The sequence below is a fragment of the Sus scrofa genome, chromosome 14 (genome assembly GCF_000003025.6).
Source record: "Sus scrofa isolate TJ Tabasco breed Duroc chromosome 14, Sscrofa11.1, whole genome shotgun sequence".
Lineage (NCBI taxonomy): Eukaryota > Metazoa > Chordata > Mammalia > Artiodactyla > Suidae > Sus > Sus scrofa.
The window spans coordinates 115,217,286-115,242,723 of NC_010456.5; the positions used below are offsets into that span (position 1 = coordinate 115,217,286).

Below are 25,438 nucleotides of genomic sequence, written 5' to 3' on the forward strand. Positions count from 1 at the left end.
CTCAGTTCCTGAGGTTAAGTGAGGCCTTAAGATGCTGGCAGAAAGATATGGAGAACAATCACAGCACAAGGTTCTTACATCGAACTAGGGGGCTGTCGACCTGCCCTAATATAGTCTGGTTTCCTCTCTCTCTTTTTTTTCCTAGCGCCGCATCCGCAGCATATGGAGGTTCCCAGGCTAGGAGTCCAATCGAAACTGTGGCAGCCGGCCTATGCCACAGCCACAGCAACGCTGGATCCGAGCCGCATCTGCGACCTACACAACAGCTGATGACAACCCGGATCCTTAACCCACTGAGCGAGGCCAGGGATCGGAACCACAAGCTCACGGTTCCTAGTGGGATTAGCTAACCACCGAGACACGACGGGAACTCCTCCTCTACTTAGAGAGCGCCTAACGGTCACCTAAGGCTCACCTCTGATCTCCGATTAGGTAGATCGGGGTGGGCCAGGCAGTTCACCTTTGAAGGAGCCCCCCGCCCCATGGTGATGCAGGCGACCAGGGGGCCGCACCCTGAGAAGCCGCTGATAACCGGTTGACTTCACAAACGGCGTCATGCTGCGCACCCTCGGTGCCACCAACGCCCAGGCTCCGGGCCAACCCATCTCTGCCGGCGTCCGCCTGCCCCACCCAACACGCCCGGGTGGGCTGCGGGCGGACTTCAGTCGGATGTAGACCTGGGCGTTGAAGTGCCACTGCCGGCCACTCCCTGGCTTCCACTTCGGCCAGCCACCGACACCCGCCAAGACCCGAAACTTCGGGACCCAGGAGCCTGTAACGCGGCTTCGCATTGGCTCAGTTCGGCACCGCTTGGCTGGAACCCTTCTAAAGGCTTTGAGGATTGGCTGAAGCTCCGGGCGACGCGTCCAGTGGCGGAGAGGATCGTGTTCTAAGGGGCGGGTTTCGCCTGGACCCCGCCTCCCCCTGCGGCCCGCTTGGCTCCACATCAGCTTCCGTCAGCTTCCGTCAGCCTCGCTTCTGGAGGTGCCTCCCGGTGTCTCTCTTTTCTCCAGCACAGGGTGGGTCGCTGAGGCATGAGTAGCATTTGAAGGGAAGAGGGGTTTGAGGTCTCTTCGGAATTGGGGGATTTTCTCACGAATTTGCGGACCCAGAATAGGATTGCCAACTTTTAAATTTGCCTAACACTTTTAAAAGAAAACCCAACTACTTATCTTCATCAAAGTTTCATCAAAGATTTTAACATTGGAAAAAAAAAGAAAGAAGTACACGTGCTATAACCCTAAGAAACAGGTCTTTAAAGCGAATACCTTTAACTTAAAGGGGGAAAAAGCCATTAAATTGTTCTTTGTGATTTGACTGGATACAGGTAAATACGACCCCAGGTCACTGTGGGCCCTGCATTGGGCACCACTAATTTAGCTAACATTATAGAGCACTGGCAGGCAGGGGCATTTTGTCCCCAGGAATGTTCTGTCTTGTCAGAACTATGCGTCTTCCCACCTATATTCAAATAATAAAAATAATAGCTAATGTGGAATGCTTACTAGGTAATAGAGGGGTGATAAATATTAAATGCTTTTCACCCAGTATTTGCAATAATTCTCTCCAAACCACATGATGTATTGGTGCCTTTAGCTCTGAATAACAGATGAGAACACCAAGGACAGAAAGTTGTGATTTGTCCAAGGGCACCCAGCTAGTAAATGCTGAAGAGGAGATTCAAATCCTGAATCTCTGAACTCTTAGTCATTCAGACCATTCTTGAAATGAGAGTTCAGGTATGTCTCTGCTCCAGTCTCTTTATTCATTAACTTTTAGGTTTTAGAGATTGAGCCAGATTGAGCCAGGAGAGGGCTGTGTCCACTTCTTTGTTTGTTTGTTTGTTTGTTTGTTTTTGGTCTTTTTTGTCTTTTTAGGCCCTTAACCCACCGCATATGGAGATTCCCAGGCTAGGGAGCTGTAGCTGCTGACCTACACCACAGCTCGAAGCAATGCCAGATCCTTAACCCACTGAGGCCAGGGATGGAACTCGAGTCTTAATGGATGCTAGTTGGGTTTGCTAACTGCTGAGCCATGATGGGAACTCCTGTGTCCACCTTTCTGACACATCACTCTTATGCCTGGGATATAATGGGAAGTTCTGACATTCCTCTTTGATTCAGTGTGTTTTGTTTGATTTTGGCTTATTTCAGGATCTTGAGAATCTGCCATTGCTTCTTCAAATGTTATTATATAAAACTGTTAAAATTTTTTCTTTGATACTTTAAGCTATAAAATAGGGATAGGAAAGCAAAATCAAGTAATTAAAAAGAAAGCCTTCTTTGACCCTGCTTTCCCCCATGGAAAGATGAAATTCCTCCTTTGACAACTTAAGTAATCTTATGTAATGTTCCAAGGACATTAGAACACACTATTTCCTATGATCCCAACTTGTAAAAAAGTCCTGAGTCTAGGGCCATTTCAAAAAGAGCCCTTCTCATTTGTCTAACTCTTTAAACTTTGTGAACAATAGTGGAACTCCCTGTAGCATAATCTATCATGTAAATTAGGCTTCTGAAATTTTAATAGGAATGTCGTCTAAGTTCTGCCACTATCAGAGATTGGTATGACAAAAAAATTTTGAAAAATCGCAAAATGCAAACCTTAATTCCTCTCCTCTTCACAAAACAGAGACTCTTGTGTCAATAGAGTGAAAGATTATTTCTGCGGTGGCATTGTTCCTAGAAGGCGCAAGTCATTATCCCCCATGGCCAAAGAGCCCCACATTGTCAAAACAGATCTGATTATATTTCAAGTAGCTCGAGAAATCAGTTTGGAGTAGGTTTAATACAGCCTTATTACCATCTATGTCTTGCTTGAGTGACTCAATATAATAGAGGTGTAAACATGATATAGTAACCTACAAGGAAAATTTGCAAAGAGGATTTCAAAGAGGTACTTACTGAGTTTTAAAGAGGAAGTAGTGTTAAGCTTAAAGGTCATAATTAAAGTCTTTCTAGGGAAACCATAGTGTTCAGTGGTAAGATTAAAAACCATATTACTGAAATGTAGCCTATGGCATTCAAACTATTCAATTGGCATTAAACTGGTAATTGGCGAAATAAGTATTCTGTGTTGAATTTTAATTCTAATGTGCTTGACAAAGCTGAATTGCAGTGCTTTTATCTTTATGGATATAAAATCAGAAGGCACTATGCTATTAAAAACATGTTCTATTCACTAGTATTAGTCATTAATTTTGAAATACACTGAACTCTTACTATACTGAGGATAGCTGCCTATTGGATTTCATTCAATATGCAAAACCCGTCAAGTAGGTACTTGGTGTTCTTGTTTTACAGATGTGGAAGATGCAGGTCAAAGAGGTTAGAGATCTTGCCTAAGTGCCAAAGCCAGGGTTTGAATATAGTGCCATATGAGAACCTTGTCGTAATACTGCTTCCCTTCAGAGGAAAAACTCTTTCCATCCCTTTGTTCATTCTCCCGACTACACCAAATAGACTTGCATCTCAGAAATGACTTCCCAGAAACAGGTATACTGTTGACTCTTGAACAACATGGGTTTGACTTGCAAGGGTCTATTTATATGTGGATTTTTTTTTCACTGAATACATACCACAGTACAATATGATCCACAGTTGATTAAATCTGCAGGGGCAGAACCACGGATGCGAGGGCTGACTATAAAGTTATATGTGGATTTTCTTCTGTGTGGTGGATGTGTCCCAAACCCCCTGGTTGTTTAAGGGTCAGCTGTACTTTTAATAAGCAGTATTTCCCAACTCTCAGAGTTGGTTTCCTTGAGAAGGTGGGCATGAGGACACACAACATGAAAATATGTTCTCTTCTGGCATAGTAGAAATGTGGATCCAGGCACCTTTTACTTTACAAATGGAATCCTCATTTTGACTAGTGCTAGTTCAGTCATTGTCAATACCAGGGATGGGCAACCTAAGGCCAGTGGGCCAAGTCCAGCCTGCCGCTCATTTCAATTCAAGAGCTAAGAATGGTTGGGAGAAAAATCAAATGAAGAATTATAATTTGTAACATGTAAAAATCATGTGAAACCCACCAAAAGTGAGCCTTAATGTAAATTGTGGACTTTGGGTGGTAATAATATTTCAATATAGGTTCGTCAGTTGTGAGAAATGTACCACTTTGATGCAGGATGTTGATGGTGGGGGAGGCTGTTTGCATGTGTGTAGGTAGGAGTTTAATGGGAAATCTCTATATATTCTGCTAGATTTTGCTGTGAACCTAAAACTGCTCTAAAAAATAAAGTCTATTAAAAATAGACTTTATATATGAAATTCAGGGAGTTGACACTGTAGCTCAGCAGTAATGAACCCTACTAGTAAACCATGAGGATTCAGGTTTGATCCCTGGCCTCGCTCAGTGGGTTAAGTATCTGGTGTTGCTGGGAGCTGTGGTGTAGCCATGAGATGTGGCTCAGATCCTGTGTTGCTATGGCTGTGGGGTAGGATGGCAGCTCCGATTCACCCCCTAGCCTGGGAACTTCCATATGCCCAATGTGTGGTTCTAAAAATACATATATTCAAATTCGGTATTCATAAATAATATTTTATTGGAACACATACACACATTTATTTATGTATTATTTATGGCTGTTTTCACCCTTCACGGGTAGAGTTGAATAGTTGAGAAAAGATGGCTTGAAAAGCCTAAAATATTTACTGTCTCGACCTTTACAGAAAAAGTTTGCCCATCTCTGGTATAGATTAAGATCCTGGTTGGAGTGCTGTCTCTGGAGTCAAACTTCCAGGCTTCATAATCCTCCCTCTACCTCTTCCTAGTTGTGAGGCTTTTGACAAGTAACTTAACCTTGATAGCTTCAGTTTACTTGCCTTTTAAAATGAGGTAAGATAATAGTACTATTTTAAGGATTAAATAAATTAATACACATACAGCAGCAAATACATGTTAGTACAGTTTATTTTGATCTTTGAGAATTTCACATTCCTCATATGGCCTTCCCTTTTAGAGTCTGGATTATGTTTTCTCTAAACTATTTGAAATACACTTTCTTTGGCATTCCCTAGAGATTAATGAACCTGAGTGGCATCCATGTGGATGTGGGTTTGATCCCTGGGCCTTGAGTTAAGGATCCGGCATTGCTGTGAGCTGCAGTGTAGTTTGCAGACACAGCTCGGATCCAGCTGTGGTGTAGGCCGGCGGTTTCAGCTCCGATTCGACCCCTAGCCTGGGAACCTCTACATGCCTTGAGTGTGGCACTAAAAAGACCGGAAAAAAAAAAAAAAAGCAGAGAGAGAGAACACTTACTTTTTTAATATGAGTGTTCCATTTGTCTGATCAGTATTCATCTGGTCTACCAGAAGCTTTCATACGACATGGTTATATTGATTGTTTCTATTTTACCATTCAGTTTGTCCTTTTTGTGCAAAATAAGCTCCAGAATAGTAGTTATCCTATTACTTTCTCTGTCTTTCAAATGCAAAACTGTCAGCATGGCAAATCAAGAACCAATTTGTCTTTCCAATGCCAGATTTCTTACTGACATATATACATTTTCTTTTCAGAGAACATTTTTTTCAAACATTTTTTCCATTCTCCCCCATTCTTATAAAGTCACGACTTGCCATATCTCACATGAAATCACTCTGAGTGACTTAGGAAGGAACGTAGTTGAATCCACTCACTATTCTGAAGATTTTTAAAGATTCTTATTTAGCAGAAAAACATGTTAATACTGTTGGCCAAGAATTTTGGGTGGGTTGGAATTCCCAAAGGACAAAAAGTGCCCATTCATGAGCTATATAATTAGATTCTGTCATTTTAATAAGGGGTATTTAGATCCAGCTAACATTTGTTGAGCAGCTATTATGTGCTGCGTCTTTTGGGGGATTTATATCTTTTCCTCTCCACGCTGTTACCAGCTTTAGAGGCCAAATCAATGAGGCAGACTTCGGACTTTTAAAGTTCTTCAACCCTACTAGCTGGTCACTTTGGGCAAATAATTTTATTTTTCTGAGATTATTTTCTAACTTGTAAAATAGGAAGAATAATAATAGCTGACTGAGCTGAATCATTAAGTCACTTTGAATGAAACATGTAATCCTTTTCTTTCTTTACCTGTCAACCCCATAAAAATGCATTTATAAGCAATTCCCATTTTAGCTCTACAAGGTAAAAATTAAAATAATTATCTCTCCATCTACCAAATATTGGGATCTCAGCTTCTTAGGGTCAGAGCAAAGGCTAGCTACCTCCTTTATCTCATGTTGACGGAAGAGCTGTCCAAGGAGCCCCTGTATTGCTGGGCTGTTGGCAGTGTGTCCTTGGTAATTAAGAAGGGTCTTTTCTGAAATTTGTACTAGGGGTTGGAAAGAGCTCACAAATTTATCTTTGCCTCTAGGGATCTTGTTTCTGTTCATTACCAATTTTTTGTAGCTTGGGTAAAATTGCATAAATAGGATCAGAACTAGGGTGAGGCAGGGAGGGCACAAAATTTAATGAGACCCTTTTAGGGTCGTGCAAGATCTTAACATCTGTAAGTTTTTCTTCTTATCTGCTAGATCATGGCCTTATTTTTTAAAAAGCACTCCTTATACACAGGGTATGGCTAGCTGTCTTAGATATGCATAAGGGAAGGCTTAGAATGGGAAAGAAGACGTTAGCATCACCCTAGTCAATTTTTATTAAACTCCCTTGAAATAAGTGGAGATTCAATGCCCATACTTCACAGATTCTTGATGTAGAGGAGATTGAACCGGATGTTGTGCCCCCTGAGTTCAAAGCAAGGGGTACTTTTCAGGTTTCATCCACCCATTCCCCCCCCTACTCCTAGTACTCCAGCTTCTGAATCTGGGGCTCTGTTTCTCCAGGTTGAACTATCCTAGCTGCCGTCCTGGATCACTTCTCCTCCGCCCCGCTAGGGCCCTGTTGCTCCAAGGTTGAATTTGGGGCAAGAGCAGGGCGAGGGCACCAGAGTTCCGTTGTCCTTGGAGGCTGCGGTAGCAGCAGCAAGCCACATGGCCGCGGCTGTGAGCGCTGGCCACTGCGCAAACATCGGGAGAACGTGACTGACGATGCCACCAGGACCTTGGGGAAAGGTGAGTCCTCTTGACAGCTGTCCACGGGCTGGGGGCACATGTGGCTGGATGTTGGATCCCAGACTAGCATGGCGAGTGGGGACTTGAATGGGTCCTCTGCAAAAAAGCCACATGAAAGAAAAGAAAAAAAGAAAAAAAAAAGTCCTCTCTGGGATTAGGAGGTGGCCCTCTTAGGGTCCTGGGGAGGGAAGTGAGCCTCTGACCCCATGGGCTAATCCTCCTCCTTGTACCTCCTCTGCCCGCAGGGAGCCTCCCCCCTGGGCCAGTCCCAGAGGGCCTGATCCGCATCTACAGCATGAGGTTCTGCCCCTATGCGCACAGGACCCGTCTGGTCCTTAGGGCCAAAGGCATCAGGTGAGAAGGGGGAGGCCTGCGCCCCAGACACGCCTGGGGATGTCTAACATCTGGGGTGCCTTGCTCAAATTGCAGAGGCTCCCTGCCTCTTTCTTCTGAAGCCAAGTCAGTAAACGGTTAGCAGAGGGCAGGTTCTTGAGCAGCCTTGCTGAAATGTAGTCAGGTCTGTGCAGGAAACATTTAGGACAATTGAGAGCAAACAGAATGAAGACTCTGGTGAGCGTGTTTCTTCCCTAAGGCTTGTGAAGGGCACTCCAGAGACTACAGAGGCCTCTGCTGACTGTTCCATGAACCATAGCCCCCACCCTACCCTAGACATCTTCAGGTCAATTCTCTTCTCTTTTTTCTTTGTGCTTGTGGCAGCCAACATTTTCTTATTTGCTTGTAGTCTTTTCTCCACACCTCCCAGCCACACTTCCACTGCCCCACCCCTGCCCCAGACACACATACACACACAAATGTAAGTTCTTGAGGGTAGGAACTTTATCTTTTATTCATGGTGTGGAAGAGAACCCAGCACATAGTAGGTGCTTAAAACTACTTTTTGAATAAATAAACAAATAGTTCCAAACTGTGAAATATAGGGATATTATCAAGAGGTGTCTGGAAGGGACCCATATATCTGAGAAATGGATACACACCTCTCCAGAAGGATCTTGCAAGACTAGCTCCTGCAAAGGAGATTTGGATTTAGAAGGTATAGAGATCTTGCTGGGATTGGGAATGGCTGGATGGAATGGGCTCCAAGCTAAAGTGCTGAGAAAGTGTTTCTCCAGCCTTTTGACTCTGGGCTTGGAAAGTCCGTCCCTAGGGGATGACTTAAGAGTATCTGATTCAAGTAAAGATATGCAGTGACTAATACAGAGATCTTTTAAATGAAATTATGTAATTCTGTTTTGTTAAGTGTATATGGCTTATATATCCAGATTCTTCCCTTCTGCTCAATTCTAGTTGGCCTAACATTATCTTTTTTTTTTAAAAAAAAAAAAAAAAAGATCAATATATATATATTTTTTTAAATGGCCACACTCACACCACATGGAAGTTCCTAAGCCAGGGATTGAATCTGAGCAGTAACTGTGACCTATGCCATAGCTGTGGCAACACCGGATCCTTTAAGCCACTGTGCCAGGGCAAGAATTCAGCCTGTCCCCCGTCACAGCAACCTGAGCCACCACAGTTGGATTCTTAACCCACTGCACCACAGCCAGAACGCCTAGACCAATGTTTTACTATAGTGACTAAGGAGCAGCTTAGGAACTGATACAAATACTTCTTCTTAAAAATTTTATTGAGGTATGATTGATTTTAAATATTGTGTTAGTTTCTGATGTATATAGCAAAATGACTCAGATATATGCACATATTCGTATTCTTTTTCATATTCTTTTCCATTATGGTTTGTTATCAGATATTGAATATAGTTCCCTGTGCTATACAGTAGGACCTTGTTGTTTATCTGTTTTTATTGTTTATCTATTTTATAGTAGCGTGTATTTACTAATCCCAAACTCCCGATTTATCCCCTCCCCCCACCGCCTTTCCCCTTTGGTAACCATAAATTTATTTTCTGTGTCTGTGAGTCTGTTTGTTTCATAAATAAGTTCATTTGCGTTATATTTTAGATTCTCTATATAAGTGATACCATATGGTATTTGTCTTTCTCTTTCTGACTTACTTCCCTTAGTGTGATGATCTCTAGGTTCATCCATATTGCTGTGTATGGCATTATTTCATTCTTTTTTATGGCTGAGTAGTATTGCATTGCATATATACCACAGCTTCTTTATCCATTCATTTGTTGATGGATATTTAGGTTGTTTCCAAGTTTTGGCTATTATGAATAGTGCTGCTGCGAACATTGAGATGCATATATCTTTTCAAATTAAAGTTTTCTTTGGATATACGCTCAGGAGTGGGATTCCTGGATCCCATGGCAACCCTATTTTTAGCTTTTTGAGAACCCTCCATATGTTTTCCATAGTGGCTCCATCAATTTACATTCCCACCAACAGTGTAGGAGGGTTCCCGTTTCTTCACATCCTTTCCAGCATTTGCTATTTGTAGACTTTTTAATGATGGTTATTCTGACCAGTGTGAGGTAGTACCTCATTGTAGTTTTGATTTACATTTCTCTAATAATTAGCAGTGCTGATTATTAGAGAAATGCCTGTTTCTTGTGCCTATTTTCATGTGCCTGTTTGCCTTCTGTATGTCTTCTTTGAAGAAATGTCTATTTAGATCTTCTGCCCACTTTTTGATTGCATTTTGTTGTTGTTGTTGTTGTTATTGAGCTGCATGAGTAAATACCTGTTTAGGGCAGGGTTTCTCACTCTTGGCACTTTTGACATTTGGGGCCAGATAATTTTTATCTCTGTGTGTATTTGGTGATGGGGAAGGACTGTCCTGTGCTCTGTTGGATGTCTAGCAGCATCCCTGGCCTCTACTCATAGGATGGCAGTAGACTCCCCCCCACAAGTTACAGCAACCAAAACTTGTTTGCAGACATTAGATAAAAATTTTCAAACCCTGGTGAAGCTTGGGGACTCTGAGTCAGACTGCTTGGGCTCTATCTTGGCTCTGCTACTTTTTAGTGGGTGATATCGGGCAGGAGAGTCAACCTCAAGGAGCCTCAGTTCTCAGAAGGGATGTGTTAAGTGTTTTCTGTACCTCGTGTGCTCTTCATGATGATCCCCCAGTTTACCTCAAAGGGAATCCGGAGGAGCCAATGGGGTAAGGCATAGAAAACATTCAATGTAGCTTCCTGGATGTAGGAAGACAATGACCTCATTATGTATTTTTCTTTGTACAAACCTAACTTAAAAAAAAAACTTATTGCAAATTATAATTTTATAGATTGATGGCTTTTGCGTTCAAGATGAGCATCTACCTGCCTAAGCCTCTCATTTGTTTTTCTGTCTTGTTTCCCATTTGCTTTGTAAGACATGAAGTTGTCAACATTAACCTGAGAAACAAGCCTGAATGGTACTTTACAAAGCACCCTTTTGGCCAAATTCCTGTCCTGGAGAACAGCAAATGTCAACTGATCTACGAATCTGTCATTGCTTGCGAGTACCTGGATGATGCTTATCCTGGAAGGAAGCTATATCCATATGACCCTTATGAGCGAGCTCGCCAAAAGATGCTATTGGAGCTATTCTATAAGGTATACCCATTTTTTTTTTTTTTAGAAAGCCACTTGCACTCAATTTTACTTTATATGTCTTGCCCAAGCTTTGATCTGTTTAAAAAGTCAAATCATTGATGAAATTCATTTGCTTTGATATATGTATGTGCCTTTAGGAGGATAGCTGGTATGGAATTATAGTAGAGCAGTGGCCTCTGACGTTAAAGTTTGAAGGCTTAGCCTTTACCATTTGAACTAGTAGTCTCAAGAGTTATGGTTATGACTGTAACTTGAGACAGGAATACTGAAAGGGTTGAAAACTGGTGATACTTTAAAGGGACTCTTTCTAAGCTTTCAGGTAAAAAAAAATATTGGGGTAGCTGTAAAAGGTAATGTGTACAGAAGGGAATTGTCCTTTAATGGGGAATGAGAGTGCCAACTGTCCAGGAAAATGTGAAGACGAGAGAAAGGGGGATATTGTTGATAATGGGAGAGAAAATGATGGAGAAATTCTAAGATAATTCTCTTTGAAAAGAAACAAAAATAATCAGATTTATAGCTGAAATCTCTTGAGCACTTAGAATGTGCCAAGCACTATTCTAACTGCTTTATAAAGGTTACCTCGTTGAATTCTCGCCCCTGCCCTTTAAGGTGGGTACTATTATTGTATCCATTTCTCAGATGAGAACACTGAGGCTTAGGGAAGGTAAGTGCCCCACCTAAGACTGTACATCATGGAAGTAGCTGACCAAATAAGGAGCACCAGAGAGTCCTCTTTTATAGCACCTTGTTTACCAGGGTGCTGTGAAGCCACAGAGATGGCCCTCAGAAGGAGCTGGGGAGCCTGGGTGTGGGAGCCAGACAAGCTCCAGCTGCATTTTTAGGGAGCACTGGGTGCCCTAAGAATTCTCCACTAAGAACCTGTGTCCTCTGATCAGGTCCCACATTTGACAAAGGAGTGTCTGGTAGCCTTGAGATGTGGGAGAGAATGCGCTGATCTGAAGCTAGCCCTGCGTCAGGAGTTCTGCAACCTGGAAGAGGTACTAAACGGAGCCCCCTCCTGGACAGATGCAGTGGGAGAAGTGATTCAGGTCCCCACCCTGGTCACCCGGACACCTTCTGTTTTCACAGACTTTGATAAGTTCAGCCGCTAGTCATATGACTTTAACTTGTGGGTATTGGCCCCCCACTAACCTGCTCTGGAATTATTCTTAAAAATCTGGCAAAAAGTGGGAGAGGGCAAGTGATGAATTTCTTCCTTTCCCAGAATCACCACATTCCTTAGGTATCTTTGCATGGATTCTGTAGCTTCTGCCACTGAGTCCAGGGTCTGTATTGGTTAGGGATTTTGTTTGGCTGCTAGTAAAAGGGACCAACCATTATAATTTATCTTGTAAGGATTTATGTTTATATACGCAGGTTCCCAGAGGTAGGGCAGTTCCAAGCTCTTTTGATGGCTTCTTCATGAAGACCAGGAAATGAGGCCTTTTCTCTCTTTCAGTTCTGTCACTTTTCAGTGCAAGGCTTTTATCCTCAAAATAACAAGATAGCTGCTGAAACTGCAGCCATCACATCCAAGTTCCAGGTTGCACAAAGGACAAAAGAAAGGGAAAAAAATGGCAAAAGACCCTACCCCTTTAAAGGGCTTTCCTAGAAACCCTACTCAATGACTCCTTAAATCTCATTGGCCAGAACTTAATTGTAGAGTCATAAATATCTGTAGGGAGAGGCTGGGAAATTTAGTCTTTTAGATGGGAATGCCCTGCATAAAATCAGAGTTCTATAGTTAAGAAAGAAGGGGAAAATGTTTATGGGTAAACAAGGAGCAATCTCTGGTACCAGATCTTGCATTAATCTCTCAGTAATAGGGCTACTTACCTCATACCTCTAAAATTATCTGAAAGGTGGTTCTTTGACCCCCTTCATCTTTGTCCCAGAAACTGACACATTCCATTTATACGTGGGTTGTAATTCTATTGGTAGCCAGAGAATGCTATTTTTATCCCCATAAGGGAAGACTGATTACTTATATTTTTCCATTTGACCTTTGTTAAGTGGAAGCAGTTAAAATTATTTACAGTTCCAGCTGCCTATCTTAGATTTATACGGTTGCAGTATTTACACATGATGAATAGTCATGTGTAAGAAATGTCAACCTTTGGTCCTGAGAACACAGATTGTGGACTTGATACCCAGGAGGCAAGGAGGATGAGGTAGAAAGAATCTTGGATCCTAGGCTTGGATTTATCAGATTCCAGAACCTTCGGCAGGATTTGAGACCTCTTAGTGCCTTGGTTTCCACATGTACAGGATGAGTGTTTTAAAAGGTGTGTTCACAGAGCATCTGGGTTCTTGAGAGGGACCACCCAGTGAGGGGAGGTCTGGTGGGTGGTTCCAGATCCTGCTTCAGCTAGACCAGCCTACTTTTAACACAGTGTTTATCAAGACACTTAATAAGATCGAATTTGGAGAGGGGTGGCTATGCTTTCAAAAAGAAGCTTGAAAGCTCTTGCCCATAGAGATTTTCAAAGTCTGTTTTTATCATGCCTCCTTACCTGCTAACAGTTAAATGCTGGGCTACAGAAAGGAGCTGGGAAACAAAACCCTCAGAATTCAAAGATAATTGAAAACACATTTTGACCCCTCTCCCTCCTACTCTGCATTTGAGTGATGGATGATCTTTGAAAATTACAGATTGCTAAATAAATGTATATAATTACAGTGGAGGTACAGTTCTTTAGTTGGGGTTCTTCCAAGGGAAGTGAACCTGTAGTTTTGTGCCAGGCATGATGCTTCAGAGGCTTTGCATAACTCTCTCATTTAATCTTGTCGCTCCTCCTCTCTGATATAATAAATAGCATCAGTGAAAGCTACCTAAACCAGGACTAGTTAAGGACCACTGAGTATTCAGCATTGTTCTACCGGATGTGAATATGGTTTTTGTCCCACAAAATGTTAGGAGGAATTATAACAACAGTGTAGGCAATATCAGAATCTGAAACGTGCCCACTGAGCTTGAATTATGTGATTCATTCTTCTCAATACCAATACCAGTATATTGACTCTAGGAGAGACTAGTGAAATTGAAACTCGTCAGAACAATTCTAATAGAGATTTCCCTCTCCATTAATAGAAATGACATGTACAACTTTTTACCTCAGTTTTATATCATCGGAATTTTCTGTGAATTAAAAATAACTTAAATATCCATGGGTTTTTCTGAGTGATAAGCAACTCAAGATACCAATGTATAATTTTCTACCATATTATTCTCAAGAAAATGGCTTAATTTAACTTTTGAGCCTTAAACGCTGACACTTCCTTCTTTTGAAATAAATGCAATGTTTAACTATTAAAATTAAAAAAACGGTTTCGGGAGGAGTTCCTGTCTTGGCGCAGTGGTTAACGAATCCAAGTAGGAACCATGAAGTTGCGGGTTCAATCCCTGGCCTTGCTCATTGGGTTAAGGATCCCACATTGCATGAGCTGTAGTGTAGATCGAAGACACGGCTCAGATCCTGCGGTGCTGTGGCTTTGGAGTAGGCCGGTGGCTACAGCTCTGATTCGGTGGCTACAGCTCTGATTCGACCCCTAGCCTGGGAACCTCCATATGCCGTGGAAGCGGCCCTAGAAAAGGAAAAAACAAACAAACAAACCAGTTTCATCGAATTTAAAGATTTATTGTGCTTGTTATATAACCATATTCTCCTATGTTATTTTTACAATTCTTTGAGATATATTACTTACTGCTGCTTTTATTATCAAACTAGCAGCTTCCTCACTTGCTTTCCTGTTTTGAACATTTTTTTTCTTTTTTCCTTCTTTCTTTTTCTTTCTTTTTTCTTTTTTTTCGTTTGTTTGTTTCTGTTTTTTAGGGCTATACCCTCAGCATAAGGAAGTTCCCAGGCTAGGGGTCCAACTGGAGCTACAGTTGCCACCCTGTGCCACAGCCACAGCAACACAGGATCCGAGCCTGGTCTGTGACCTACACCACAGTTCATGGCAATGCTGGATCCTTAACTCACTGAGCAAGGCCAGGGATTGAACCCACATCCTCATGGATACTAGTCAGATTCATTTCCACTGTGCCACAATGGGAACTCCCTGTTCTGAACATTTTCATGAGTTATAAAACTGGTGGACTGCCCTTCTCTAATGGCATTTCCGTCTTCAAACAGATTTCCTAACCTTTAATCTCATTAATCGCAGCACCAATTAATGAGATTAACCATTAATCTCAGTAGCACTTTTTTTTTTAAGCTTTACATTTTTTTTTTAATGTTTCTTACTGACTCATTTCAAAATATCACCCGAGCCCACCTTCCTTTTGTCTTTGTGGATTTGAATCTTGGCAGAACCTTTCAGTGTTCTTTTTGGGGGGTCCAGGGCCTTCATTCTAAATATTTTCATTGCGGAAGTAATCTAATCAAGTCCAAGTGCAGTGAAAGACAGGATTTGGGCAGTTATCTTTAATGCTTTGGATTTTTGCTCTAACTCAGTCTTCCTGCCCTCATGAATTCTACATCCTGGGCACTGCCTGACCCCTACAAGTTATCATCAACAGTCAGTAAAGGAGAGTGAGAGAAGGGTAGCATGGATAACTCTGGAATAACACGAGGGCGAGAGAACCCGTCCAGTAACTGAGGCTTGAGCTTTTGGTGGTCACAGGACACATTAAGTTTTTAATTCCAGGCATTCAGCAAACTACCTCTTGGCAAATAAATGCCGAGAAAAATGTTTGGGGAGACACACATCAGACTTCTACTAGTGGCTACTATTATGGCAGGAGGGTTGGGGGGTGGGGGGGTAGTTAGCACTGGGGTGGGAAAGGAAATGGTTCCTGGAAGGCATGGGGGAGGGAGAGTCTCTGCCTTTTACACTGCCTCTGTGTTTGAAAAAAAAAAATTTTTAGCAATATGAATGCACTTCTCTATTACATATGTCGTATTTAAAGATAGGGAAAAAAATCACTTTTCCTTCTGCATAATTTCCATATGTATATGCCATAGTTGTTTAGCCAGCACATTCATTAGGGTTCTTTAGATTGATTCATCATTTTGAATGATGCTGCCAGGAACTTCTTTGCATAAAAAGCCTTTTCACTATTTTAGAATATGTTGCTAGGCTGGACTTCCAAGAATGGAATTACCAGATCAAGGCATATGAACACTTTAGAGGCAGGAGCTAGATGTTGCTAAATTGCTTCCCCAAGCCTTTTTTTTTTTTTTTTTTTTTTTGTCTTTTTGCCATTTCTTGGGCCGCTCCCATGGCATATGGAGGTTCCCAGGCTAGGGGTTGAATAGGAGCTGTAGCCTCTGGCCTGCACCACAGTCACAGCAATGCCAGATCCGAGCCTGGTCTGTGACCTACACCACAGCTCAGGGCAACGCTGGATCTTTAGCCAACTGAGCAAAGCCAGGGATTGAACCTGCATTCTTGTGGATGCTAGTAAGATTCTTTCGCGGAGCCACGAGGGGAACTCCTCCCCCGAGTCTTTGCTGTTTGCCGCCCACGTGCTATGAGTGCATGTGCCCCTGGTACCATCTCCTTTTCACTGTTGGGAGAGTGCATGAAAGAAGATATTTGCCTGTTTTGGAAAGAAACAGTCTCTCTTTGTTCATTTAATGTGTATTTCTTTGATTGTTAGTGAAGTGGAAAATTTTCCCCAAAGTACGCCATCTCTTTGTGTTGTATTTGTGAAAATTGTCTGTTACCCATTTGTTTGTTAAGGGCTTAATGATTTTCCTTGTTGATTTTTTTAAAAAATTAGTCCTTATATATATAAAGGATATTGGCCTGTTTTTAAGACACATTTTTTTGCTTTAACTTATGATTTGTCTTTTTTGGTACATATAGAAATATAACATTAAAAATATTGTACTATAAGCCTTTCCTGTTGTGACCTCTTCCACTGTTTTTATACAAAATCCTTGGAGTTCTCTGGTGGCCTAGTGGTTGTCACTGCTGTGGCTCAGGTCACTGCTGTGGCTAGGGTTTGATCCCTGGCCTAGGAACTTCCACATGCCACAGGCGAGGCCAAAAAAAGAAAGAAAGAAAATCGTCTTCCTCTTTGCCCCCTTCAGAGATTTGATAAATATTCATTTATATTTTCATCCACCATCCGTCGCTTTAAAGGTATTTGACTTGTCAAGCCTTGCCCCATAGCTTTCCCCCCTACTGTCTCACAAGTACATTTTAACAAAGGAAGCCCATGAAAAGGATTCCAGGATAGAATTTTCAGGGTGGTCCTTTGACAAGTATTGACAAGTTGTGTTCTGAATCTTCACAGCAGACTCTGAGTTGAAAGTGATGACCAGAGGGAGGGGCGTGATCCCCTTGGATCCTACTTCTCGGGGGTCTTTCTAGGGAAGTGGTTTTATCTGTGCTTTAACTTTGTTCTATACCCTTGGTTTGTTTTAAAGGGAATCCATTCGTTGTTGTTAGCGCAGCCTCAGCTAGAGTATGTCAGTGTGGTAGGGACCTGACATTTGAAATCCTTATCTTGTATGAACTCAGAAAATTTCTGCCCTGGAGCTGAGTACTTTGCTTCTGCTCCTGGATAAAGGACTGCATTGCTGATGTACCTGTAGGGGGCTTTGTGTATTTTATTGGGGGAAGGGGGGTTTCTGCTTCTTCAGAACTATTTCCATCAAGAACAACCTCTTTCTCCTCCTTAGGCTAGGACAGCAGCACCTGCTTAGAGCCACAACACTGTTCTGGTCAGAGACTCGGGATTTGTGGGCAGTGGTGTAAATGACCACAGGCAGGGCAAGTGGCCGCGTCAAGCTTTGAAGTGCAGTCATTGAAGCTGCACCTGAGAGTCCAAGACTGTAGACTGAAGCTTTTTAGGATACCTGGTTTGAGGACGTTTGTGATTCGCTTCTCTTTATGATCGTGCGCCCCGTAAAATGCCAATTTCTTTTTTCCTTGGTGAAGCTCTCAGAGGGGTATCTCGGCCGGTGCACTTCATAACAATGGCCACAAGGAGGCCTTCTACGTGCGCTCTAGAGCCAGCCTCCTTTCGTCCGCCTGAGGGAGACCGAGAGGCCCGCGTAGAGGAGCAGCTGTTTCAAGTTTTGTTTTACCAAGCAGCCCCTTCCTCTTCATTAGCGTGCTCGGTCCTCATCCCCTGTCACATCTAAGAGCAAGAGAAGAATATGCAGTCATTTTTCAGTGAGCTGGAGAACAGAAGGTTTTAAAAATAGGGCTTTCTACTATTCCAGAACATCAAATGGCTTTTCCTAAAATGTCTCAATTCTTAAGCTGAATTGAAGAAGTGGTCACACTTAAAGGACCCCTGAGGGCTTGAAGCTAGAGCCTTGGTTCCCTCCTCTGGCCTTAGTGTGACCTCCTGGGGGATGTGGGGGACGTGGGGGACGAGGGTGGGGGTGGGGTGGGCTGAAAGTCATCATCTTGAAGTAGCTATTTTTCCTTGCTTGAGGATACCAGGGATAATAGCTCTGAGAAAGCTATTAAGCCTTAAGAATGGCCAATATCATTAGATGTGGCAGGTGGGCGAATTAACCCAAAACAGAGTTTTTAGGAGTTCCCATTGTGGCTCAGGGGTAATGAACCCGACTAGTATCCATCAGGAGGTGGGTTTGATCCCTGACCTGGATCATGGGTTAAGGATCTGGCATTTCGGTGAGCTGTGGTGTAGGTTGCAGACACAGCTCTGATCCTGCTGTTGCTGTGGCTGTGGTGTAGGCTGACAGCTGTAGCTCCTATTTACCCCTAGCCTGGGAACTTCCATATGCTGCACCTGCGACCCTAAACGAAAAAAAAGATATTGTGTGTTAACAGAACCACCACTAAGTGGGTTGAGGTATAGCCACAGCTTCCTGTTCTGTTTCTGATGACAGAACACCTAGGAAAGATAAGACATTGGACATTAAGACTGACAGTTTATTTCACCTCTGACTATCCTGAAATTTGTGAAAAGCAGCTAATTGGCTCTAAGCAAGGGGCTTAGTTGAAACTGAGAACACAGAAGAATGATTTTAAGTCAAGTTGCCTGAAGACCTTATCCATGGAATGAAACAGGAAGGAGAGAATTTTGAAAGGCTCTTTTACCATGGTTGTATCACACCTCCAGGTCAGCTTGGTGCCCTGGCAGAGGCCATGATTGAGAGAGAGTAGGAAAGGATAAGGTGGAAGGAAAGTTCTCACAGAGATGCTCAGTGTTGGGCCAGTCCTTGGCCAGAGAGGGAAAGAGGCTTTCAGAGTAGGCAGATTCTAAGCTTTTTGCTGATTTCTTTTTAAATTGAAAGAATCAGCAAAGAATTCACAAGGGACTTGGGGAAGCCTCTGTGATGAGAGTCCTCATACATACATATTTGAGGTTGAATGTCACGGCATTGACACTCAGCTGGGACTTAGGAGAATGGTGTTTTTGTCTATCTCTGGCACTAACCAGAGAGCCCCCTTACTTCTCCAGGATGGAGTTTCCTCCTCTGTAAAGCAAAAGCCTCTTATGCTTCCATGGCGGAGACAATAATCAGCTCACCAGTCTGCTTTCCTCTGCACTTGAGCTGCCAGGAAACTCAAGTCAAAGTCAAAGCTTTATTTATTAAGGAACTCTGCGGGAGCCTTGGCTTGCTATCTTGAGACCATTTTCCTTCCTTCCTTTGACTTTCTGTTCTAACTTTTATTTTCCCTGATCTTAGCAGGTTATTTTTTTAATGTTTAATATTTTAGTGGACATGTTTTTATACACTGCCCCTCTAATCCTTTGTATCATGAGTATGGTATAAATAAATGGAAAAATGGGAGTCACACTAGATGAATCCCAAAGATTGTTCCAGTACTGAAGTTCTGTGATTCTAAGGGGACAAGTCATTTCACAGGTCTGGGAGGTCTCAGGTTGGCAGACAAGGGAGCTCTCCTATTGAAGGTGAGAGGCAGTAATACACCTCCAAGGAGGGCAGGCCAGGGTGTGCTCATGGGTCACTGTGATGTGTCTGTAGAGGAGCCAGCACTTTGGATGGTGTTTGGAAGACAAGCACAAGGGAAGACTGCTTTCTGTTGGATCTTTATGCTTTTCTGCTGGCTTCACAGCTCTTTCTTTCTTTCATTCTTTTTTTGGCCATGCTCACAGCATGCAGAAGTTCCCAGGCCAGGGATCAAACCTGCCCCACAGCAGTGACCTGAGCTGCTGCTGCAGTGACAACACCAGATCCTTAACCTGCTGTACCATGAGAGAACTCAAAAGCCTATTCTTAACTCCAGCCCTGGAGGTCCCTGGTGGCTTAGCAGTTAAGGATTTAGTGTTGTTACTGCTATGGCCCCTGGCCTTGGAACTTCTGCATGCCACAGGTGTGGCCAACCCCCACCCCCCAAAACTCCAGCCCTAGGCTACATCATAGAGGCAACAAGCTGGCCTCGAATATGAAGAATCAAGCCTGAGTGAGAGAGATAAGAATATTGAAATCTAGATAAAGGCTATAGGAATCTAGATCTGTAGCTATAGGGAAGTATTTAGTTGATTATGTGCTATGTGGGTCAAAGAGAGTCTTTTGCTCAATTTAACTAGGTAACTGGCATCACAGTTTTCTCTTTGGGAAGACCCAGCCCAAAAATAACCTCTGCTGAGCACCGTTGCTTTCTAAATTTTCAAATGCCTTTCCCCCCCACTGTCTTTGGCTATCTGTCTGTCAAGAGTTTTTCTATTTTCAAGACAGTTCATCATCTATCTGGATTTGTCCCATTTGGGAATGATAAATTCTTATTTTCTTATCTTTGTGTTCTTTTCCTTTTTATGGCTGCAAAACTGGCATATGGAAGTCCTAGAGATAGGGGTCAGATTGAAGCTGCAGCTGCCGACCTACGCCACAGCCTAAGCAATGCTGGATCCGAGCCACATCTGTGATCTACGTCACAGCTTACAGCACTGCTGTATCCTTAACCCACTGAACAAGGCCAGAGATGGAACCCAAATCCTCAGGGACAGTATGTCAGGTTCTTAACCTGATGAGCCACAATGGGAACTCCTGGAAATTTTATTTTAAACTTAAAAATAAAATTGTTGAGTGGTCAGCTTGCATGAACTTCAGAGAACTCAAAAAAAGAAAATATGATAGAAAGACGGTATTGGGAATTGAGCAGACCTGTTAGATAGCCCTGCTCTTCCCTACCTCCGTTTTTTGTTTTGTTTTGTTTTTTTTATTTGTTTGTTTTGTTTTTGGCTATATCTGTAGCAAGCAGAAGTTTCGAGGCCAGGGATCAAACTCGCCCCACAGTAGTAACCAGAGTCACAGTGGTGACCAAGCTGGATCCTTAGCCTGCTGTGCAATCATGGAACTCCATTCAGTGTCTTAGTTTTGAATCAGTTTAGAGATAAGGCAAAAAATGGAAGATGTGTAGAGACTACAGTATCCTCTTTATTACAGATAAGGTGGATCCTGGAGAATGGGGAATCACAACCACAGAGAGTGGGAATCCCAATGGGGACCGTCCCATCCAGTTACCGGCAGTGCTGGTCAGAGGCAGCAGCCCCCTCCCCCAGGAGTGTGTGTGGCTGAGCTCATCCCTGGAAAGCTTAGCACTGGGAGGAGCCTGTTCTAGGTTGAGAGGCCTAGGCTGGGCTGTCTTTTCAAGTTCTCCAATGAGATGAGCTGCACTCACGCTCCAGGGTTGAAAGGAGGGAAGGGCTGAATGTGACCTGGAGTAAGACACGACAGGAGGTAGAAGAAACCATGGGAAAAGGGAAGAAGCATTCACCTAACAAACTGGAAGGGGAATCAAAGCCTTGGCTCTCTTTCTTTGGGAATTAATTTGATATTTGTAGTTGGTGTCCTGTTAAGTATGCTAGCAGAGAGGTAAATTAACTTGGTTTTGCTCTGTTTAAACTTTCAGATTCTTGGCTATCAGAACACCATCTTCTTTGGTGGAGACTGTATATCCATGATTGATTACCTCTTTTGGCCCTGGTTTGAGCGGCTGGATGTATATGGAATAGCTGAGTAAGACATTTGAGTGTGGGGGGGTGAATTCCTGGGATTGCCCTGGGTAACGGTGCTTGCAATGGTTTGTGTGCCATTTTTCCTCCTTTGGACATAGTTCACATGAATATGAAAGACAATCAGGTTTTAAACTAGGTAAATTTCCTTTTTAGAATGTATCTGTGCTCTTCTGCCACTAACAGACTTTATTCATATTCTGCTGATGAGACTGTATCCAAAAGCCCCCCATCATCAGCCCACCCAGTGCAGGCCTGTGGTGAACACAGAGGCAGGCGGAGGGTCTCAGTCATGGGGTTTTGGTGGCTTGTCTGCAGCCTCCTTGGTGGCTGCCCACCTGGTCCTGCTGTGTCACCAGCAGACACCGCATACTTTACTCACCTTAGTTCCCCCAAAGGGTCCTCCCCTAGATGGGAATACCTTTAAACAAATAAATGACTTAAAAAATAATATACACTTTGTGTTTAAAGCAAGCAGAATGGCCAGCCATATGCCATGGGAATGTAGGGATGTTTGAGGTAGAAGAAATTGCCTGGTAGACTTAGGGAGATGGCACAGGGACCCTGGGCAGAACATGTACTTTGTGCCCATGATGCTTACAGGAGAAACTGAACTTGAGCTGGCTCTGCTCTAGACCCCGGTGGTCACATGGCGGCTGCCAGCCAATTCTGCTGTTTGGGACTCAGGTCTTGCCGGGGTAGAACTGCCTGGACCTTCATAGTGCACAGGCTTGTGTTTCCCCGGGAGTAGACGTCTGTGCTGTGCTTCCTGCCTAGCCATCTCTGAGGGAGGGTCAGATATAACACACCTGGGTATTTTAAGCCATGTCTCAACATAAACGTTACAAAAACCAGCCTCCTCTGGGGACAGAGTATTGAACCACAGGTTAGGAAACTTCATCCCTTCTCCTGGATTTTCCACTAACCAGTTTACTGTACAGGTGAGTCATTCTATAGATCTTGGACCTTGATCTATCTTCAGAAGTGCCCAATAAGCTCCAATATTTCAAGGTTTAATGATTAAAAAAATTTTGTTTTTATTTTTTGCTTTTTAGGGGACCAGGTGAGGCATGTGGAGGTTCCCAGGCTATGGGTTAAATGGGAGCTACATCTGCTGGCCTATGCCACAGCCACAGCAACTCGGAATCCGAGCCACATCTGCGACCCACACCACAGCTCATGGCAATGCCGGATCCTTAACCCAGTGAGCGAAGCCAGGGATTGAACCTGCGTCCTCATCGATGCTAGTCAGGTTTGATAACCTCTGAGCCACAAAGGGAACTCTCCACAGGTATTTTTAACTGCAGGGCTGAAAGCAACAACATTTGCAATTATAAAGCACACATAGAAAACTAAGAAAACTTTATTGCTCAGATAAACCCATTTCTTGTAGCCTATAAATCTAGAAAGCTATCCATCCTGGCACCTTTCCAGATGCCATCCCCTGTAGTTGCCCTAACGCTTCTCTCCTGTCCCACAGCTGTGTGAACCACACCCCCGCACTCCGTCTCTGGATCGCAGCCATGAAGCAGGACCCCACAGTCTGTGCTCTTCTCATAGATAAGAACATCTTCCTGGGCTTCCTGAATCTCTATTTTCAGAACAACCCTGATGCCTTTGACTATGGACTAAATTGCTGAAGCTCACGATCCATCTCTTCACCATCCAGAATTCCCAAGCATGCCGTGATTCTGCAGCAGCCCTTGTTTTGGTAGGGCAGTCTATCTCTGTTCATTTTCTTTGAGGCTCCCAATAAACATGAGGACAGAATCATTTCTTTCTTTTTTTTTTAGCCTCTGCCCCCCCCCGGGGGGGGCATATGGAGTTTCCCAGGCTAGGGGTCAAATCAGAGCTGTAGCCGCTGGCCTACACCACAGCCACAGCAACACAGGATCTGAGCTGCGTCTATGACCTACACCACAGCTCACAGCAATACCAGATCCTTAACTCACAGAGCAAGGCCAGGGATTGAACCTGTGTCCTCATGGATGCTAGTCAGATTCGTTTCCACTGAACCACGATGGGAACTCCAAGAATCATTTCTGATAATCATTTGCATGACCTCTCTAGCCCATAGTGTCTAAAGATTCTCTAGAAATCTTTAGTTGCCCAGTGCTAACGTCCGGGGACACTTTAGGAGCCTGTGTGCCTTCGGCCCAACTTACTGGTGCTGATGATGCTGTTGAAGATGAAGGCCACCCCATCACTGAGGTTTGTTACTGCAGTTTGACACCCTCTACAACTTCCTTGTGGGCGGACAGCTAGAGACGAGAAGGAAGGAAACACAAGTCCAAATACTCTTCAGTTGGCAAGTGAAAGCTGCAGTCCCTGTGGGTGTGCGGAAGTTTCATTCTCACTCAAACTTTGGCCGTGGGCCTGGGAGACACCGAGGGTCTTGTGACCAAAAGAATTCCAAAGCAGGAAATGGAACACCCATTATCACCCTGCACCAATGACGTCAGAATTTCACCGGTGCTGTCAGGGCTCAGGATGGCTCACAAAATGTTCTGTAACTGACATCCTGAGTTGAAAAAGTGCACTTGCAACCCAGCCCAGTCTCGGGCAAAGGTCATTCTGTTGGATTTGCGTCACGGATGCTTTCAATTCATCCCAACGCATGCCTCTGGTTGCCTGTTGTCTACCAAGCCCTGGGCCATGTGGGTGATAACCACGGCAAAAATGACAAAGACGCAGGACCACCTGATCTCTCCACTTTTTTTTTTTTTTTCCTTTTTAGGGCTGGACCTGTGGCATATGGAAGTTCCCAGGCTAGGGGTCGAATCGGAGCTACAGCTGCCGGCCCACACCACAGCCCCAGCAACACCAGATCCTTAACTCACTGAACAAGGCCAGGGATCCAACCTGCATCCTCATGGTTACTAGTCGGGTCCATTTCTCCTGTGCCACAACAGGAACTCCTCTCCACTTGTCTTGGATGAGATTTTAAACCTAGAGCTTTGGAGCTGCTTGCCTTGCAGTAGGAATGTCTCTCTTTAAAATATTTTTAAAATTGAAGTGTAGGTGATTTATAAGTTGTGTTAGTTTCTGGTATACAGCAAAGTGATTCATATATATATATATAAATAATATATATATATCCTTTTCTTTTTAGAGTGAAGGAAAAGTTGAATAATATTTGAGTCTTCACAGTATTATTAATATAAAGATTTACTCTCCACTCCAAGAAACTATGGAAATATTCTCCTTTTCTGATATTTATTCAGTTGACTCAAAAAAACCACTCAACTCCAGTTCGATTTCACAGACCCATTTCTCACACAATGAGAGAGGATCAATAAATAAACAAAATCTGGAAGTTTATAAATCCACATTCTGACTACTCCTGATTAAGTCACAACATATTTCATGTTCTATCCCAAGAGATTGGATATATTTTCCTGTGCTGTACAGTAGGACCTCATTGCTTATCTGAAAAAAAATATATTCTTTTTCATCGTCTTTTCCATTATGTTTTATAAGATATTGAGTATATTTCCCTGTGCTATACAGTAGGTCCTTGTTGTTTATTTATATATAGCAGTGTGTGTATATACTATTTATGGTTTTACTTGGTAACTATAAATTTGTTTTCTATGTCTGTGAGTCTGTTTCTGTTTTGTAACTAAGTTCATTTGTATCATATTTTTGCTTATTTACTTATTTTTTTGGTCTTTTTGCCATTTCTTGGGCTGCTGCCACGGCATATGGAGGTTCCCAGGCTAGGGGTCGAATTGGAACTGTAGCCACCGGCCTATGCCAGAGCCACAGCAACGCGGGATCCGAGCCGCATCTGCAACCTACACCACAGCTCACGGCAATGCCGGATCCTTAACCCACTGAGCAAGGGCAGGGATCGAACCCGCAACCTCACGGTTCCTAGTCGGATGTATTAACCACTGAGCCACGATGGGAACTCCCGCATCATATTTTTAGATTCTGCATTTAAGT

The 25,438-nt window shown here is 43.2% G+C and overlaps 1 protein-coding gene across 1 annotated transcript; it reads left to right on the top strand.

Moving 5' to 3' along the window:
* On the top strand, window positions 894-25,092 carry LOC100152209 (glutathione S-transferase omega-2). Its single transcript, XM_001927288.6, has 7 exons — window positions 894-1,019; window positions 6,825-7,052; window positions 7,298-7,406; window positions 10,350-10,572; window positions 11,472-11,573; window positions 21,388-21,494; window positions 22,971-25,092. The coding sequence occupies exons 3-7, from the start codon at window positions 7,348-7,350 to the stop codon at window positions 23,128-23,130; spliced, it is 651 nt and encodes a 216-aa protein (XP_001927323.2). The 5' UTR covers window positions 894-1,019; window positions 6,825-7,052; window positions 7,298-7,347; the 3' UTR covers window positions 23,131-25,092.